Here is an 18710-nt window from a genome sequence, read left to right on the forward strand (position 1 = left end):
TGAAGCAAATACTAACAAATCTGAACGGAGAAGTGGAGAATAGAATAATAGTAGAGGACTTTAATACTTCACTTAGAGCAATGGGTAAATCATCCAGACAAAATCAACAAGGAAATGTTAGAATTAAATCATACTTTGGACCAAATGGACCTAACGGTCATATAGAACTTTCCATCCAATAGCAACAGAATATATTCTTCCCAAGTACACAAGGAACATTCTCCAGGATAGATTATATGATAGGACACAAAACAAGTCTTAGCAAATTTAAGAAGATTGAAATCTATCTTCTGACCACAATGGTACGCAACTACAAGTCAACAAAAGGAAAGCTGGAAAATCTGTAAATATGTGGAAACAACACAATTCTGAATGAGTGGAGTCAAAGAAGAAATTAAAAGGGAAATAAAATTTATCAACTGAAAATGGAAACAGCAAACCTGTGCAAAAGCAGTTACGAGAGCGAAGTTTAGAATGATAAATGCATATGTTAAGAAGTTAGATCTCAAACAGCCTCTACACCTAAAGAGCTATAAAAAGAACAAACTAAGCTCAAAGCTAGAAGGAAGGAAATAAAGATCAGAAATAAGAGACAAGAAAAAAATACAAAAAAAGAACAAAACATTTTTCAAAAAGATAAATTGACAGACTGTTAGCTAGACTAAGAAAAAAAAGGCAAAATCAGAGATGAAAGAAGAGACATTACAGAAATACATGGGATCCTAAGAGTCTACCATGAACAGTTGCATGCCAACAAATTAAGTAATTGAAGAAATGGATGAGTTCCTAGAAACACAGAATTCACCAAGACTGAATCAGAAAGAAAATCTGAACAGATTAATAATAAGAGATTGAATTAGAAATCAAAAGCCTCCTAACAGAAAATTCAAGGATCAACTGGCTTCATTGGCAAACTCTACCAAACGTGAAGAAGAGTTAACAATCCTCAAACTCTTCCAAAAAATTGAAGAGGAGGGAATACTTCTAGGCCAATTCTGTGAGGCCAGCATTACCCTGATATCAAAGCCAGATAAGGACCTACAAGAAAACTAAAGACCCGTATCTCTGATGACTGTAGATCTGCAAATTCTCCACAAAATATTAGCAAACCAAATTCAAGAACACATTAAAAGGATTGTACACCATGACTATGTAGGATTTACCCTGGGATCAAGTGTGGTTCAACATGGGCAAATCAGTTTCATATACCACCATTTAATAGAATGAAAGATAGAAATCACACAGTCACCTGAACAGATGCAGGAAAAGCATTTGACAAAATATCCTTTCATTTTAAGAACTCTACAGACTGGAAACAGAAGGAACATACACAATAAAGGCCATACATGACAAGCCCACACCTAACTTGCTCAGCAGTGAAAAATCAAAAGCTTTCCTCTAAGATTAGGAACAAGACAAAGATGCCCACTCTCACCACTCCTAATACAAGTGTTGGGAACCCTAGCTAAAAGAATTAGGCAAGACAAATAAAAGGCATCCAAATTGGAAATGAAGAAGCAAAAATTTTCTTGCAGTTTATGTTGTATATAGAGAAAATCCCAAAGACTCAAAAAACTATTGGAACTAATCAATAAATTTAGTCAAGTTGCAGGATATAAAATTGACAAATCAGTTGCATTTCTGTAACCATAAGCATCTGAAAAAGAGGTAAAAACTATCCCATTCACAGTAGCATCAAAAACAAAATACCCAGACTAAATTTAACCAAGGCAGGTCTGTACAGCAAACACTACAAGACATCATTGAAAGAAATCAAACCTTACACAAATGGAAAAGGATTCCATGCTTATGGATTGGAAGAATTAATATTGTTAAAACGTCCCTATTACCCAAAGCCATCTATAGATTCAATGCAATCCCTATCAAAGACCCAATGGCATTTTTCACAAACATAGAAACCAAACCAAACAATGACAAAACCCCTAAAAGTTGTATGGAACCAGAAAAGAGCCCAAATTGCCAAAGCAATCATGAGAAGAACAAAGCCAGAGGCATCACACTTCCTGATTTCAAACTATACTACAAAGCTTTGGTAATTGCAACAGCATGGTACTGGCATAAAAACAAGACACACAGACAAGTGGAAGAGAACAGAAAGCCCAGAATTAAACCACTTACATATATGGTCAACTAACATTCAACAAGGCAGCCAGAATACCCGGTAAGGAAAGGATAGTATTTCAACAAATTGTGTTGGGAAAATGGCATAAACACAGAAAAGTGAAACTGGACCCCTCATCTTATACCACTCACAAAAATTAACTTGAAATAGGTCAAAGATTTAAACCTAAGACCGGATACCATAAAACTCCTAGAAAAAACAAACAACAACAAAAAAACAGGAAAGAAGTTCCTCAATATTGATCTTGGCAATGTTTTTTTTTTTTTTTTTTTTTTTAATGTTTACTTATTTTGAGAGAGAGCATGCAAGCAGAGGAGTGGGCAAAGGGAGAGAGAGAATCTGAAGCAGGCTCTGTGCTGTCAGCACGGAGTCCAATGTGGGGCTCAATCCCATGAACCATAAGATCATGACCTGAGCCAAAATCAAGAGTCAGAAGTTCAACCAACCGAGTCACCCAGGTGCCCCAATCCTGGCAATGACTTTTGCATGACACCAAAAGCACAAACAACAAAAGCAAAAATTAACAAGTGGGACTACATCAAATTGAAAAGCTTCTGCACCGCAAAAGAAATCAACAAAATGAAAAGGTACAGAATCGGAGAAAATAGTTTGCAAAGCAGATATTGGGTAAGAGGCTAATATCCAAAATATATAAACATTTTGAGAAAACGCCAAGTGGCGGATGACACTGGTGTTAGTTAGACCTGGAGGGCCTGGGGGCCCTGGAATGGGAGGTCATGTTGGCTTCCACAGAGGCTTGAGCAGCAGCATCCAGGGCTGGGGTTACAGCTATGGTTGGGCCATGGCTAAGACCAAGGCCAACGCGCTTGTGGAGGCAAGGCTGAGGACAAGAAGTGGATCCCCATTACCAAGCTGGGCTGCCTGGTCAAGGACATGAAGATCATGTCCCTGGTGGAGATTTCTCTCTTCTCCCTGCCCATTAAGGAATCTGAGATCATTGACTTTTTTTTTGTCCTAGGGGCATCCCTCAAGGATAAGGTTTTAAAAATTATGACTGTTCAAAAGCAAACCCTTGCTCGCCAGTGGACCAGGTTCAAGGTATTTGTTGCCAGCAGAGATTACAATGGACATGCTGTTCTGGGTATTAAGTGCTCGATGGTAGCCACAGCCATCCATGGGGCCATCGTCTTGGCCAGGTTTTCCGTTGTCCCTGTACGGCGAGGCTACTGGAGGAACAAGATCCACAAGCCCCACACCATGCCACGCAAGGTGACCTGCTGCTGTGGCTGTGCCAGTGCACCTCATCCCTGCCCAGAGGCACTGGCTCTGTCTCAGCCTCTGTGCCCAAGAAGCTACGATGATGGCTGGTATTTATGACTGCTACACCTCAGCCAGGGGCTGCACTGCCACCCTCTGGGCAACTTTGCCAAAGCTGTTTTTGATGCCATTTCCAAGACCTACAGCTCACTTCTGACTGTGTTTACCAAGTCACCTATCAGGAATTCACTGACCGTCTTACAAAGGACCACATCAGAGTCTCTGTGCAGAGAACCCAGGCTCCAACTGTCACCAGCATATAGTTCTATACAAGAAAAATACACACACACACACACACACACACACACACACACACAATCCGCACACACCCTCACACTACTCAATAATGAAAACCAATCCAAATAAAAAATAGGCATTTTCCCAAAGAAGATTTCAAAATGGCCTAGAGGTTACATGAAAAGATGCTTAACATCATTAATCACAAAATCACAATGAGGTATCACCGCACACCTATTAGAATGGCTGTCTTCAAGAAGACAAGAGAAGCACTGGTGAGAAGGTGCACAAAAAGGAACACTTGTACCCTGTTAGTGGGGTTGTAAACTGCAGCCGCTATGGAAAACAGTTTTGAGGTTCCTCCAAAAAACTAAAAATAGAACTATCAATATGATCCAGCAATTCCACTGTGGGTATATACCCCAAGAAATGAAAACAGGATATTGAAGGTTATGCAATCCCATATTTATTGTAGCATTATTCACAACAGCCATGATATGGAAACAGTTTGAGTATGCCCATCAACTGATGAATGGATAAAGATAATACATACCCATACACAACAGACAATGCAATGTTATTCAGTCACAAGAAGGAAATCCTGCCATTTGTGACAACATGACTAGACCTTGAGGACATGCTGAGTGACATAAGTCAGAGACAAATACTGTATGATATCACTTTTATGTGGAATCTTAAAGCCAAACTCCTAAAAATAGAAAAATAATAGTTACTATGTAGAACTACCAGGTTGGGGGAATAGGAGAGATGTTTACATGAACGAACTAGCACTAGAAGATCAGCTAAGTCGTAGAGAACTAATGCACAGCATAATGACTGTAGACAACAATATTATAAACATCAAACTTGCTAAGAGACTGACCTTAATTATTCCTACCACAGAAAAGAAATAATTATGTGAGGTGATAAAGATGCTACCTAGCAGTACAATAGATAAGTGTACCAAATCAGTTACGTACACCTTAAATTTACACACTATGTCAAACATTTCAATTAAAAAAAAAAAAAAACTACTGTACTTGGTTTTGAGCTTTGTGCTAGGCATGTGTATAGTTTATTACACACGAATTTAATTCTTATAACAACTCTGTTATAGATGAGGAAACTATGGCACAGAAAAAATCAAACACAGAAAATGTATATTAAATCCCTGTAAATTAACAAGGGTTACAAATATTGCAAGTAGTTGATCCAAGATTCAAGTCTTTGAACTTATGCTGTTTAATGGAAAATATTAAACATAATGGAATAATTAGTAAGGTGCCTGGTCTTTAAGTTACAGCTTGTAGAGGCAATGAACATATAAACTACTTATCTTGTTAAACTAATAGAGACGTAATAGTGATTATGTAGAGCAAGAGAAATGCCCAGTACTGCCTGTGAGGTTAAGATAGGTTTTAAGGAGATAACTGTGCAGCCTGAGTTTGTCATTTGGATGAGAAGAGGGTGTGCCAGGCAGAGGAAAGAGGAGACACAAAGGCATCCAGATGCACATCGAAGGTGCATGTTGAACGCAAGTGTGAAATAATGGGGCGTGTTTAGGGAACTACATGTACTCTTAATCTTAGAGGAGCAGAATGTCTATGTGATAGGCCTGAAGGAATGATAGTTGGATAAAACAGAAAGCTGTATGCTGCATATAAAATGGTAGAAATAGAGTTTTAGTTATAGATGTGGTTCCTTTGTGAGTCAGGCGTTGCCTGGTTTTCTTCCCCTTCTCGGCATACACAAGATGGAACTTTTCAAACTCTGTGGTTAGGGACACATGACAAATCCTGCCAACAGAGTAGAGGTAGAAGTGATGTGTCCCTTCTGGGCCCAAGTACACACAGCTGGTACAGGCCCTGCATGGTCTTCACCCTTGCTACAGTAACTGAGAAAGGCCTCACATTCCAGTTAGTGGGTTATAAGACGACAGCTCCATCATCAGCCTGATTCTTTGAGTGTTGGTCTGAAGCGGGTTCCTACCAGTCTGCACTGGACAGATAGCATGAATGAGAAATGATCCTTTTTTTTTTGTTAAGCCACTAAGACTTTTGGATTGTTTAAAATTATATCCAAAGACTTGGATCTGTTTCTGTATAGTCTTTCCTGATCTCTCAATCCGTAAAACCAACTTCACGCTGTTCATCTCCACATGAATGCCTCATAGACACCTCAAATGTAATAATGCCCCAAACTGAACTCTTTGTTCCCTCAAACTTAGGTTTCACTTGTTCTTTATCTTGGTGAAAGATACCAGCATTGTCTGGCCTAAGCTAGAAACTTCAGATTCCTCCTAGACCTTTCTGGCTCTTTCAACCTCCGCATCCAATATTCATTCAGGCAAACTGTTTTATTACCCAGAGAGGGCACATTCACTCAACATCGACTGCTTTTGCACCAGACGTTTCCCTGCTCTTCTCTCTTCCTTCTTACTTCCCAAAACCACAAAGCTAATTCCTAGGCATCCTTTAACATCCAGTTCAAATGTCCCCTCCCAGAGGCTTTTCCTCACCTGCCTTGGCTGAGTTAAGTGATCTTTGTTTTCTCATAGTGCCGTACGCATAGCTCTACTATAGTTTTAACCACTGTTTTTGTGTTTTGATCTGTGATCATGCTCAGCTACCTGACCTTAACTGAAACAAAGGAGGCCATCTCATCTAACTGCTCCAATCTACTCCCCTTTTGACTAATGACCAGATTTTCCCTGTTCCTTCTCTTTCAGAAAGTAATTTTCCCCCTCCTTTCTAGTGCTGATCCCTCATGCTATCCTCTCTTCAAGGGCTTTCCTCCCAGAATAAATCCATCTTTTGCATATTTCCCTTTCAATTACAGCCTTCCTCTCAGCCTCCAAACCCACTCAACTCTTCCTCACTTAAAGTCCTTCTCTCAATCTCCCAAGTTTCCATCCTTTCCTACACCATATTTTCAAAAATAGATAACTTCTTCCATTTTTCTTTCTTACCTCCCAAATTTCCTTTTTTGAAAGAAATTTGGCCTCTATCTCCCAACACTATTCAAACTACTGCCAACAACATTTATCAGATCCAGAAGCTTTTTGTCATAAAACTGGGTTACACTGTGGCCTGAAGAGGTTTTTTTTTTAAGGGAGATCCTTATCTAACTCTACTCCATTTACATTGAAGTCCAAATAAGAACACAACAGAATATTATGCAGTCTGAAATGCTGATGAACCGTGACTGTACTGGTTTTGCTCTTATGCTGAGATTGTGGGCAAAGGAGGGGAAACTTGAAAGGTAAAGCGGCAAAGCCTTAAGGGCAGCTACAAGACTGAATCTAAAATGGCTACTTTGGTTCTGAGTTGCTCAGGATGATCAATAACGTATCCAGGCAATTTCAGAGAGCACCTTCTTCATGAGCAAGATCTCAGAATGCCAAGGGCTCTGTAAGTTGACACTGCAACATGATGGACAGATTGAGAATCTGCTGTTTGTCAGGAAAACTTTCATTTCCACTTCTTAAATGCATTTTGGTGAAAACTCCCTTCACGTGACCGACTTGTGGCGCCTCACTGTTGGAAATGTGCTCTTCACTAGAGGACTTCTCAGGAAGAAGTATTAAGGGCTGATGGTATTTGTGTGCAAACAGAATAATTAATCATGAGTTACAGATCATTATTTTAAAGTGATTTCAAAGATATGTTTTATACTTGTTTTTCTAATATACTATTATATTTGCCATCTAGGAACAAGATGTAGCAAAGTATGTTCACGTTTGAAATGTGTTTTACTCTCTCAGCCAGTTGCCACCACTTAGACCACCACAAGGACCCCCAAAAACTGACGCAGAAGTCCTGCCTCTCAGGTCTCCACACAAGGGATCTGTCTCCAGAATGTACTGAATTTCTTCAAGTTCATACGTTTTGATGCCTTTTGCCACACGTCAAAGTAAAGAGATGGTTCAAAGTTAATCGATGGTACAAAGATCAATGAAAAACAAGCAGGAGATCAGAGTAGAAGAGACTCTCACAGCTGTCTCTTCTCTTTTTCTCTGGGGAACTACTTCAGAGCATAAACCTGGAATTAAATCCTAACTCTGATAGGAGTAATGAGCTCATATAAAACTCTGTATAATCTCAAGGATTTTAGGTTCCTCATCTGCAAAATGAGGAGGGATATCTTCCTACCGTTCAGGGTTGTAGTATGATGTAGTTTATGTAAAATACCTGGCGGTACTTAGTACTTTTATCTTTCCTTCCATGTTTATAATTGCTTTCTTCCCATATGTATATCTCATCTATGTTGCTAGAAAAAGACAGCTCTTTTCAAGTATTATGGACACAATAAGTTACATTAAAAACAGTATTATGGACACATTCATTATTCACTTACTGGGTAAGAGATATACATTAAGACCCCTCCAATAGAAGCAATACAGCCAGAGAAGTGACTAGCCTTGGATATCTGTTACCATCTCCTGGGAATTAGTCATGACAAAGTCAAGAAATTACTTCACAGGTTGAGCAGCAGAGAATCTAACAACATGCATCTTTCTTTTCCAACCTGTCACTGTTTTGAGGTATGTCAACACAAACAGTTGCATATTCAGAGTCTGGCATAGGCTGGTGGGTGCTTGGTAAATGTTCAATAAATGAATCTAGAGGACACTGCCCTAAAAAGGTGCTCTGGTGAACAAAATTCAGATTAGAGAAGTTCCTATTATTGACAAATTTATAATGCTCTTCTAAATATTTCTCAAACAGTGGTTCTTAGAATATTTGCTCAGAATTGCTTGAGAATCTTGAGTCCAAGGGGCTGGGAACTTAACTTTTAAAATATCTCTTCTAATTCTTAGGCAAGTTGGAATATACAACCCAATATGCCAGAAGGCAAGTTGTGCAATTACTAATATCTGAGTTGCACAAGCATTGTAAGTGAACTAAACTACTCAAGACCCTCTGAATAAAGTATTGTGGAGGATAAGTAAAAAGGACAGTTTCTGATTTTAATGAGCTTATGACTAATTTGGGAGAAACAAAATAAAACCAAGTTCCAGAAGCTCTAGTAGGGGAAACAAAAGCATCAACGCAATGTTTGAGTGTCAAAGTTATTACAAGGGCCAAGAGGAATAAATCAAGAACATTTTCAGGAAAAAGTAAAGTCTAAGCCAGGTTTTTGAACAGACTTGGGTGGATGAGAAGAAAGAGCTCAGTATGATTAAATTACTTTTCTGCGGAATTTTCAATATCAGAAAGCAATACAAACCTAGTGATAATAACTCTGCTGCTGGAAGCTTCATTGTGTAGCAGGCAGAAGCCAGACAGGAAACTCAGGAACCAAACTGACTTGGTTTTCTGTTTTTCCTTAGGGTTTAAAAAGTGACCTGTCAAATCCAAAAACTGCTAAAAATTGAACCTTACTGGCTACCTTACATTTGATCTCTTTTATGTCAGCTTCTTACCTGAAAACGGACCAAATATTTACTATAATTAATCAGTGGGTTGGGAGGAACAATTTTAATCCTAATTCATATGTGTGTGAAGACAAGGGCAAAGATTCAACTAGAATGGTTATAATAAAACAGACAAAAAAAAAAAAAACCAGACAGACAATAACAAATGTTGATAAGGATGTGGAAGAATTAGGAAGTATACATATTGCTGATGGGAATGCAAAATGATGCGGCTGCTTTGGAAGAGTTTGGCAGTTCTCCAAAAAGTTAAACAGTGTTACCATATGACCCAACAATTCCACTCCTAGTATTATACCCAAGGAAACTGAAAACATGTTCACACAAAATCCTGTACACACATGTTGATATCATTTATAATAGCCAAAAATGTGAGAACCCACAGGTCTATCAACTGATGATAAACAAAAATGTGTTATAACCATACAAAATATTATTATTCACCCATAAAAAGCATTAAGTATTGATACATACTACTCCATGGATGAACCTTGAAAACACTAAGTGAAAAGAAGCCATACATAAAAAGCCACATATTATATGAATTTTATGTGAAATGCCCAGAATGGACAAATCCATTCAAACAGAAAGTAGCTTTAGTGGTTTCCAGGAGCTAAGAAGACCATGAGGGATGGGGGTCGTGGGGGGACCACTGGGGAGATGGGAACTGGTTGCTAGTGGATACAGGGTTTCTTTTGGGGGTGATGAAAATGTTCTAGTATTAGGTAATGGTTAGGGTTGTATAACCTTGTGAATATACTAAACATTACTGAATTTTACACATTAAAAATGTTACAATATGTGAACTGTATCTCAATTTTTAAAATTGAAGGAAAAAAAAAAGCAAACCACTCAATTCAAATAATAAGTTACAGGTAAACTCTGGGGTCCTCCAATCAATCCAAACTGGCCACCCCTTTAAGCTTGTCAAGATTTTACCAAAAGGAATAAAAGGTGAAGATGGAAGACTACTTAGACTGGAAACAAGGTAAGGATGTCTCTTTTACCAGTCCTATTTAATATCTTACTAGAGATTTAAGTCAATAGGTCCAAAAAAATAAAAAAATGTTGCTAATGGCATCTAGATTGGAAAGAAGGATATAAAACTATTTGCAGAGACATGATTGTCTATGTAGAAAAATCCTATGGCTGTACTAAAACTCTTTAGAGTTAATAAATGACTTACAAGTTTGTAGGATTCAAGAACAATCTACAAAAATCAATTGTATTTCTATATAATCAGAAATTGAGTATTTAAAATTGAGTATTTCTAACAATCAGAAATTGAGATTTAAAAAAATATCCGTATACTGAAAACTATAAAGCACTATTGAAAGAAATTTAAAAACTTAATAATAAATGGATAAGCCATGTTTATGAATCAAAAGATTCACTATGGTTAAGATGCCTATTTCCCCCAAATGGATCTATAAATTCAATGGAATCACAATAAAAATCCCAGCAGGCTTTTTGGTAGCAATCTAGAAATTCCAATAGAGAGGTAGCATTCAGATCAATGGGAAAGGATCGATTATTTAAAAAATAAACAAAACTTCACAGAAACAGCTTTCCATTGGAAGAAAATAAGATTGGACTTCTACATTATAGTAAACAAATTCAAGACAGATTAAAGCAAATGTAAAAAATTTAAAAATCTCACAAGAGGGGGCGCCTGGGTGGCTCAGATGGTTAAGTGTTCAACTATTGATTTCAGCTCAGGTCACCATCTCACGGTTTGTGAAATCAAGCCCTGTGTCAGGCTCTGGGCTCTGCACTGACAGTACAGAGCCTGCTTGGGATTCTTTCTCTCCCCCTCTCTCTGCTTCTCCCCGGCCTGCATGCTTCCGGTCTCAAAATAAACATTAAAAAAAAAAATCTTCCAAGAAACCTAGGAGACTGTAAGTATAATTTAGGAGCAAAGGAGACCTTAACTATGATGGGAAGTTCTGAAATATAAAATTAGATAATAGAACTTTCATATAGCAAAATTGTGTCTGTGTGTGTGTGTGTGTGTGTGTGTGTGTGTGAAAAGTGTGTATGAGAAGCCTCTGAACTATCTTTGCAACTTATCTTTATAGTCTAGAAACATTCCAAGTAAATTTAAAATAAAATGCACAGCAGGGGCACCTGGGTGGCTCAGTCTGTTGAGCATCCGACTCTTGATTTCAGCTCAGGTCATGTTCTTATGGTTTGTGAGTTCAAGCCCCACATTGGCTCCATGCTAACAGTGCCGAGCCTGCTTGGGATTCTCTCTCTCCCTCTCTGCTCCTCCCTCCTTGTGCATGTGCACTCTATCAAAATAAACAAATAAACTTAAAGATTCAACCTAATAAAATTCTACATTGTTTATACCATGTGCAGCAAAAAAAGTTAATAAAGCAAATGGTCAAATAATAGACTTGGACAAAAATATAACCTGTAACAAAAAACTACTAATAGTTATATACAATGCATAGATAATTATAATAACTGTAAATATATAATAGCTATGATAAAGATCCCTTTCAAACTGAATAAAGAGAAAACCCCCTCCAAAAACAGGCAAAAGATATAAAAGTCAGTTTAGAAAACAGTACATCAAATACCACCAATTCTCCTCCTACAAAAAGATATACAAATTCACTAGTGACCAGGGATACATAAACATAAAATCAAATAATACATATTACTTTATGCCAAATAGTCTTGTAAAAACTATAAAGCTCTAATATTTACTATTGGTTGAATGCAGGGGAAAGGGGACTCACCTATTGTTAGTGGAACTGTAAATATTGATGGCCTTTTTTAAAAAAGGGAATTTGATAACCTTATTAAATTTAAAACTACATAGACTTTGCAACCTAGACATCGGAAATCCATGAAACTATCTCCCATAATTAAAACTACCAGAAAATAAGGACTTATATAATATGAGGGGCTGCCTGCACACTTTTGTAGAGGAGTGGGGCGGGGTGGGAAACAAAAGAGCCAAAGAGAATGCCCATCATATGCAGCCATTAAAAAGAATGAGTTGGAGCTGTACCAGTTGACTTGGACTAATTTCTGTAAGATATTGAGAAAATCAAGAAAATGATCAATGTATATATGCATTGTGCATGACCATGTAGCATGGAGAAAACTATGCTATCATACATACTTGCTCCTTTGCAGGGGTTATGGGGGAAGGTAATGTAGAAAGGAGGGGCTGAGAAAAGGTGGAGCAAAGAAAAAAGGGGAAGAAGGGAAAAAAGGGCTGAAAGGGAAAGTAAATTCTTTTCTGTGCATTCTCTGAAACATCAGTTTGCACATTACCTCTCTAAATCAACAAATTTCTTTATCCAGCTAAAGTATCATATTTCCTATAATAAATGAACATACAACAAAAAGCCCCCAAAAGCAAAATTAAAATGCCTTGGCTAAACCAACCCTGAAAAATGCTGTTCCAGTTGATGAGGGAAACAAAGGCAGGAGAGCTGCAAATCTCCTTGCAGCTTGCAGCCCACAGACAGACACCAGAAACATGCAGGGTGTGCCTTCCTCAAAGAAATCACGGCTGCCTTCATGTTTTATTAAAAACTAAAATTGACCTTAACAGCAGCTGCCCCTCAAGGTCCTGAAACCCTGTTTCAAAGTATCTTAGAAACTTTATCTCTATCCCCATTCCCTCCACAAACTTAAAAATATATAATCAGTCACTCCTCACAACCCTAGTGCAGCTCCTTCTCCCCACGGGTCCTGTCCCTGTGCTAAAATAAAATCACCTTTTTGCACCAAAAATGTCTCAAGAATTCTTTCTTGGCTGTTTGCTCACGAACGCAAAACTTCCAAATTTCATCATAGTGGCTGTCATACACCTACATTTATGAACGTACGTGATATGAAACCTTATTAAAAGTGGCTGCTTTTTCAGTCACTGTCTTTGTTTCCAAAAACTTGTTCTAACAATGTAATGAAGAGACTGGTCACCAACTCTGAGGCCTAAGCCCACAAACATTCTCATTGCCGCCGCTCAGTTATTCTGTCCCATCATAGCAAGCTTATCCTCAATCTCCTCTTCAAATATAAAGTACTTATTAGTACATAACTTATAGGAAAAAGAAGACATGGTCCTTATCCTCAAGAGCCTATGGTTTCTTTCTTTCTAAGATTTCTCTTGTCCCAGTATTCTGAATTCAGAATTTGGAGGCACTTGGTATACCTGTGCTATGAAGCATCTAAGTTTTACCTCCTCCATGCTGGATAAAAGGTAGTTGAAATAGGTGTTCCAATTAGTAGGCAAAAGGCTGGAAAGAAAAACAATAAAAGCAAAACTGTTATTACCATAGAGCCAGAAAAATTCACAGATTCTAGGATTAGTAAACTCTTACAGAAGAAAGCCTGCCACTCCTTACTGCTCATATTATATCGATAAAGATGAACTGCTTCTCAAGCTGAAAATCTCATTTTCTATAATATTAAAAAATAATTCACAATGCCCAGATAGCCTTAACAACAATTTTTACCAAACATTCAAAAAAGATATAATTCCAATCCTATGCACTCTGCTACTGAAGTTTATCCCAGAAGGTTTGTATAAAATTTGAAAAATCAAGTTCATATTTTAACCATATTAACCATAACCATATTAACCCTTAAAGGAATAAATCACAATTACATGACAGATGTCCCTTCCAATAGCAGTCAATAAAATTCAACATATTTCTCAAGGTAAAAACTCTTGGTAAACTAAAAGACAACTTAATAAATTTGATAAAGGGCATCTACAAATTTATCCACACAAATATCATACTTAATGGTTGTTATTCAGCACCTTACACTTGAAGTCCTAGCCAGTGCAAATGAGCCAGAAAACGAAATACATGATAGAAAGATCAAAGGGGAAGAAACAAAACCGTTTGAATCCTGGCTTTGCCACTTACCAGCCATGTCACCCTGGACAAAATACTTAACTCTGTGCCTCTGTTTCCTCATCTATAAAACGGGGACAATAAATACCTCCTTCAGAGAGTTGTCTGAAGAATAAATAAGTTAATATTTTAAAAGTATGTAGAAAGTGTTGGACAATTCAGAGCACTGTAAAAATGTTAGATAAAAAAATAAATTATTCACACATGACGACTGTGTACACAGAAATGTCAAAGAAGCTTAACTACTGGAATTAAAAGCTATATTCCCTAGATATGAAATTACACAAAAATCAGCTGTATTTATATTTACTATCAGTAACAAACAGAAAATGGCATTGAAGAAAATATAAAGTTCCCCAGGAATAAAATTTAACAGAACACACAAAAGACCTCTACAGGGATAATTATAGACCCAATGTAACCCCAACTAAAACTGGCGGAATTCAACGTTACTCTAAAGTGGTTATGGAAATGTAAAGTGTCAAGAATAGTCAACACACTCTCCAAGAAAAACAAGGTGGCAGATTTGTCTTACTAGATGTCAAATACCAAGACTGATGTCTAAATAGTCCATTAACTCACCTGGGAGAAGATCTCTTTCTGCAATGCTCATCCATTTGGTTTGGATCTTTTAGATCTTTACACTAATGTTGTCTAAGCAGAAATGCTCTGTATAAAACAGCACTACCCAATACCTCTAGCCCCTTTATTCCACACTTCATGTTTTTCATAACACCCATCATCTGACACCATTTTAAGCTATGTGTATGTTTTTCATGTCTCTCTCCCCCAACTATAGTATAAGGCCATTGAAGCCACGGTGTCTGATACAATGCTGTATCTCCAGTCTACTTTGTTATTTAGTTGAATAAATTGGCAGGAATCCCAAAAATTCTGACTAGCATATGAAATACAATGATTAAATTTGAACTAAATTTAAAACCTGCAAACTCCCTTTCACTATTCATCTATTAAATGATGGTTACCAAAACACTGTAACTCTCCCCAAGTTTACAATACTATTCTGAGCATTCAAAACCCACCAGTATGTAAACATTGGCTTTTAGCAATGATAACTCATGCTTCAATAAGGGAAATAAATAAAACAAGCCTATTAAAAGGAACCATATAAAACGTAGCCCTGAGAATCCTAATGACTCTGGCTATAAAGGCAAAATAATCAGAGAACAGGAGGTTAGGTATTTTGCTCATGTAGGAATTAATAGCTATGATGGTTTTCAACATATATTTTACCCTTTGGTGGTCAAAGTTTACATTTAACTAGACAATATGCTGTGGAAAGTCTTACATATTTACAAATTAACTCAATTTGCAGTGAAAATAATAGTGATGGACTGTGTAAATTTACCATAAAAGCAGATTCAGTGCTCTGAGGCTGGGAATTTGTATATTTAAGAGAATCCCATTAAACTGGTGGTCTACATAACCAACAGTAGAGTAATGCCATTATAATCTTTGTATTCTTCTCTCTCACTACTCTGTGACTTTTCCCCTGTAGGCCTTAAAAAAAGCAAACTACAAATGGTCTTACAAAGATTTTGGTGAGTTAAGGCCTGCTTGAACCCTGGAGTATTCTCGTGTTCTCAGAGTTGAGCTCTAGGGGAATTTGGCTTGGTCCTAAATTAATCCAAGTGTGAAGGATCCGTGGGAGATGAAGGAACTTCTGAAACCAGTGGAAAGGTTTAGACCATTTTTTTCAAGTGAGACTGGGGCAGTACTTGTTGAGGGCACAACCAGAAGTGGAGTGAGGTACACTGAATGCACTGACCTCCTCTGTGGCACCACTTTTGCCGTATTCCTCCAAAACGCGTTTCACTTTCCATTTAATCTTCGGTCTTTTACAGAAATGTCAAGAAGGTGGGCAACATATGCATACATATTAGTTTCATTATTAACTATGTAACAGGAAATTTAAACAATTACCAATGCATTTTTTAGAGGCTACGAGGATGGAAAGCATTTGATTACAATTACTAGCTTAAATTTAAATGGCTCTAGTTTCATGGTCTTATGTGGCCAGAGAAAATCTTAGAATAGTCTTTTAAGATCTTTTTACTTTTCTGTTAAGATGAGGATTTATAATACGTATCTTTTCACATTTAATGATAGATCCCAATTCACTTTAAAAAATAAAATATGTTGATGAATAAAGCAGCTTCTTTCTAGAGGAAAGGCAAGTATCAGACATGAAGAAAGGACAGTTTCTAACATTGTTTGTTGAGAATTTCAGCAGATGCTTCCTTTTGGGCTGAGACTAGGATACAGAATCATCTCAATAGCTTGCAAGATCTATAAATACCTGCCATATAGCAAATAAGTATTCTTGTTCTTATAAAAACACTTGCAAACGAACCATAAGGCAGCAATACATTAGTATTTACATTTATTTAATGTATGCAGTTTACACACTCACTGTTGAACAAAATTGGAATGCAAACAAATATACAAATACCATAATAAGCATTATCAAATAAAATAACTGGCACTAGTGTTATAAGCATATTAATGGACCTGGTGAGAACAAGTGATGGAAGAAGACTGCAGCCCAGGGCATTTTTCTTTTTATCAAAAGAAAACGCTCAGTAGCACCATAATGGTAATACTTAACAGAAACACTTAAGATGGAACATTTCAACTGCTATCATTGAGGTTAACCTGTTTTATATAACAGTATAGGCAGTATTTTGGCCAACTTCTGTTTATGTCAGCTGACCACCCTCCATAAACAAAAGCAAAAGAAAGTAAAGCCAGCCATACACGGATCCCCTCCTCAGTACTTGGTACAAACTCTGCACCGTGCTTTGAGCTCATGATCAGAGAAGATACGCATGTGTTAAAAACTGAGGTTATGTAATCACTGAAGCCTGAGTGTGTCTTTGGTAGGCTAATACTTTTTCAGCGTTGTTATTATTAATCATGTTTATCTATCTTGTATTTGTCTACATAATCCAAAGTGGCTAGAGAGGACACTATGGAAAACAATATAGCAAAATCTTCAAACAACTAGGCCCTTAAAATCCAGTCTATTCCAAAGGCACCAAGAATCAATGGGGTGCAAATATCCCCTTGGTAGAAGGTGACTTTTTTGTAATACTTATAAACTAATGGAATTGTATTTTGTAGTTTTATAGACCTTATTTGGTGCTGTCAGTATACTGAATTACCTACTTTTACACTTTGCTTCTAAGATGGCAACAGCAAGATGCAAGATATAGAGAGAGTACCAGGTATTTCTATTTCAAAGTTGTGCAAAAACTGCCACAATCTTGCTCAAAGTGTCTAAGTATCCAAATGGTAGCAAATGGGCTGCATTAAGCTTTATATATCCACATTGCATATGAAGAAAAAAAATGAAATTTATACCCAGTTATGAACAGAAATGTTACAAAGAGGATCATATACTGAGAGTAACCTGCAAAGTTCTTTAAACAGTATCCTTTAGTGGTTTCAATAAAATGTCACTAACCACTTATCCCTAAGCCTCAAGTTTTCTTCATAAGAATGTTTCTACTTGCATTAGTACTTTATACTGATTATAAATTAAGCCAAATTTCTATCTAAATACACAGTATGTGCTTCAAGCATTGTTTTGTGGTGAACACACAAAACGTACTTCTCTTAAGAATTATTGTCCTTACAATAATGCACTTTTTAAAGCCTTCATTTCATAGTTTGGTAATTAAGAGCCACATGAAACACAATGCTTTGCTGAACACAGAAAATGTATCTGCATTAGATTATGCAACCTGGCATTTGCTGGTAACTTGAAACTTAAAGTAGTCACATGTAGTTCAACCAGCTCCAAACAAGGTTGTTCAGTGGTAATTAATTTGCAGCATTTATAGGCCTAAATTTCAGTCTGAATTGCAACTTTTAATTCCATTGTCTGATGTGAGTGGTTATTATTTGTTTCTTTTAGTGCATCACCAAAATATAAATCAACATTGGGTTTTATTCCATTGTTACCATGTTCTTCAGCAATATGATTCAACTGTGGAACTTCTGAACACGAAGCAGTTTTGGTAAGCACAGAGATGCTACACTGATGTGGAGAATTTTCCAGACGGTCATTTTCTACCTCAGGAAGAATGTTAACAGTAGCAAAGCGGGCATGATAATCATTGGAACCATGACTACAAGAAGTTTTCATGCTTTCTAGGTCAGAACAACTAAATTCAGAAAAATGACTAGAGTGCGAATCCGCTACAGATGGCATACTGTCACTCAGGGATGGAGCCTCAAATTCACTTGAGTTCGTGCTTTGCTGTTCTAACAACTGTGCATCCATGTCCTCTCTGGTCTCATTTATCTTCATGGCACTCTTTTTCCTCAATTTACCACTTTTTGCTTTCTTTCCTGCTGTTGCTTCTTTGGACCACTTGGTGGCACCGGATTTACCTTCAGGCAAACCACTGGATGAACCACCAGGATGACTCCGAGCGGCGCTGCCATCCTCCACGCTACTACTTCCGCTGTTGTGCCTGAATTTAGATGGCTTTGATTCAATATCTACTTGCACCTCCAGACTGTTGCCTTCTCTGGAACATAAGAGTAACAAATATAAACAAATTTCTAACTTCCTTTTATTTTTATTCAGGTTAGCAGCAAAGGGGGAGGGATTCTGTGTGAAAAATTCAAAGACTACATAAAAGCTGTCAGAACAAATTGATGTAGGACAAGTTCTGTTAAAAAATTACTTGAGGGGCTCCTG

General features: G+C 37.3%; 1 protein-coding gene and 1 pseudogene across 2 annotated transcripts in view; one reads left to right on the top strand and one right to left on the bottom strand.

The window, feature by feature from the left end:
• Positions 1-2733: 2733 nt before the first annotated feature.
• Positions 2734-3710, top strand: LOC102949049 (annotated as a pseudogene).
• A 12655-nt stretch (positions 3711-16365) lies between these two features.
• RNF19A (ring finger protein 19A, RBR E3 ubiquitin protein ligase) overlaps positions 16366-18710 on the bottom strand; it is a 58703-nt gene continuing 56358 nt past the window's right edge. For both annotated transcript variants that reach the window (XM_042972723.1, XM_042972724.1), the window contains exon 10: positions 16366-18537. In XM_042972723.1, coding sequence (XP_042828657.1) covers positions 17847-18537 — 691 coding nt within the window. In that variant the 3' untranslated portion in view covers positions 16366-17846. The remainder of the gene's footprint in view (positions 18538-18710) is intronic.

This window comes from Panthera tigris, chromosome F2 (genome assembly GCF_018350195.1).
Source record: "Panthera tigris isolate Pti1 chromosome F2, P.tigris_Pti1_mat1.1, whole genome shotgun sequence".
Taxonomy (NCBI): domain Eukaryota; kingdom Metazoa; phylum Chordata; class Mammalia; order Carnivora; family Felidae; genus Panthera; species Panthera tigris.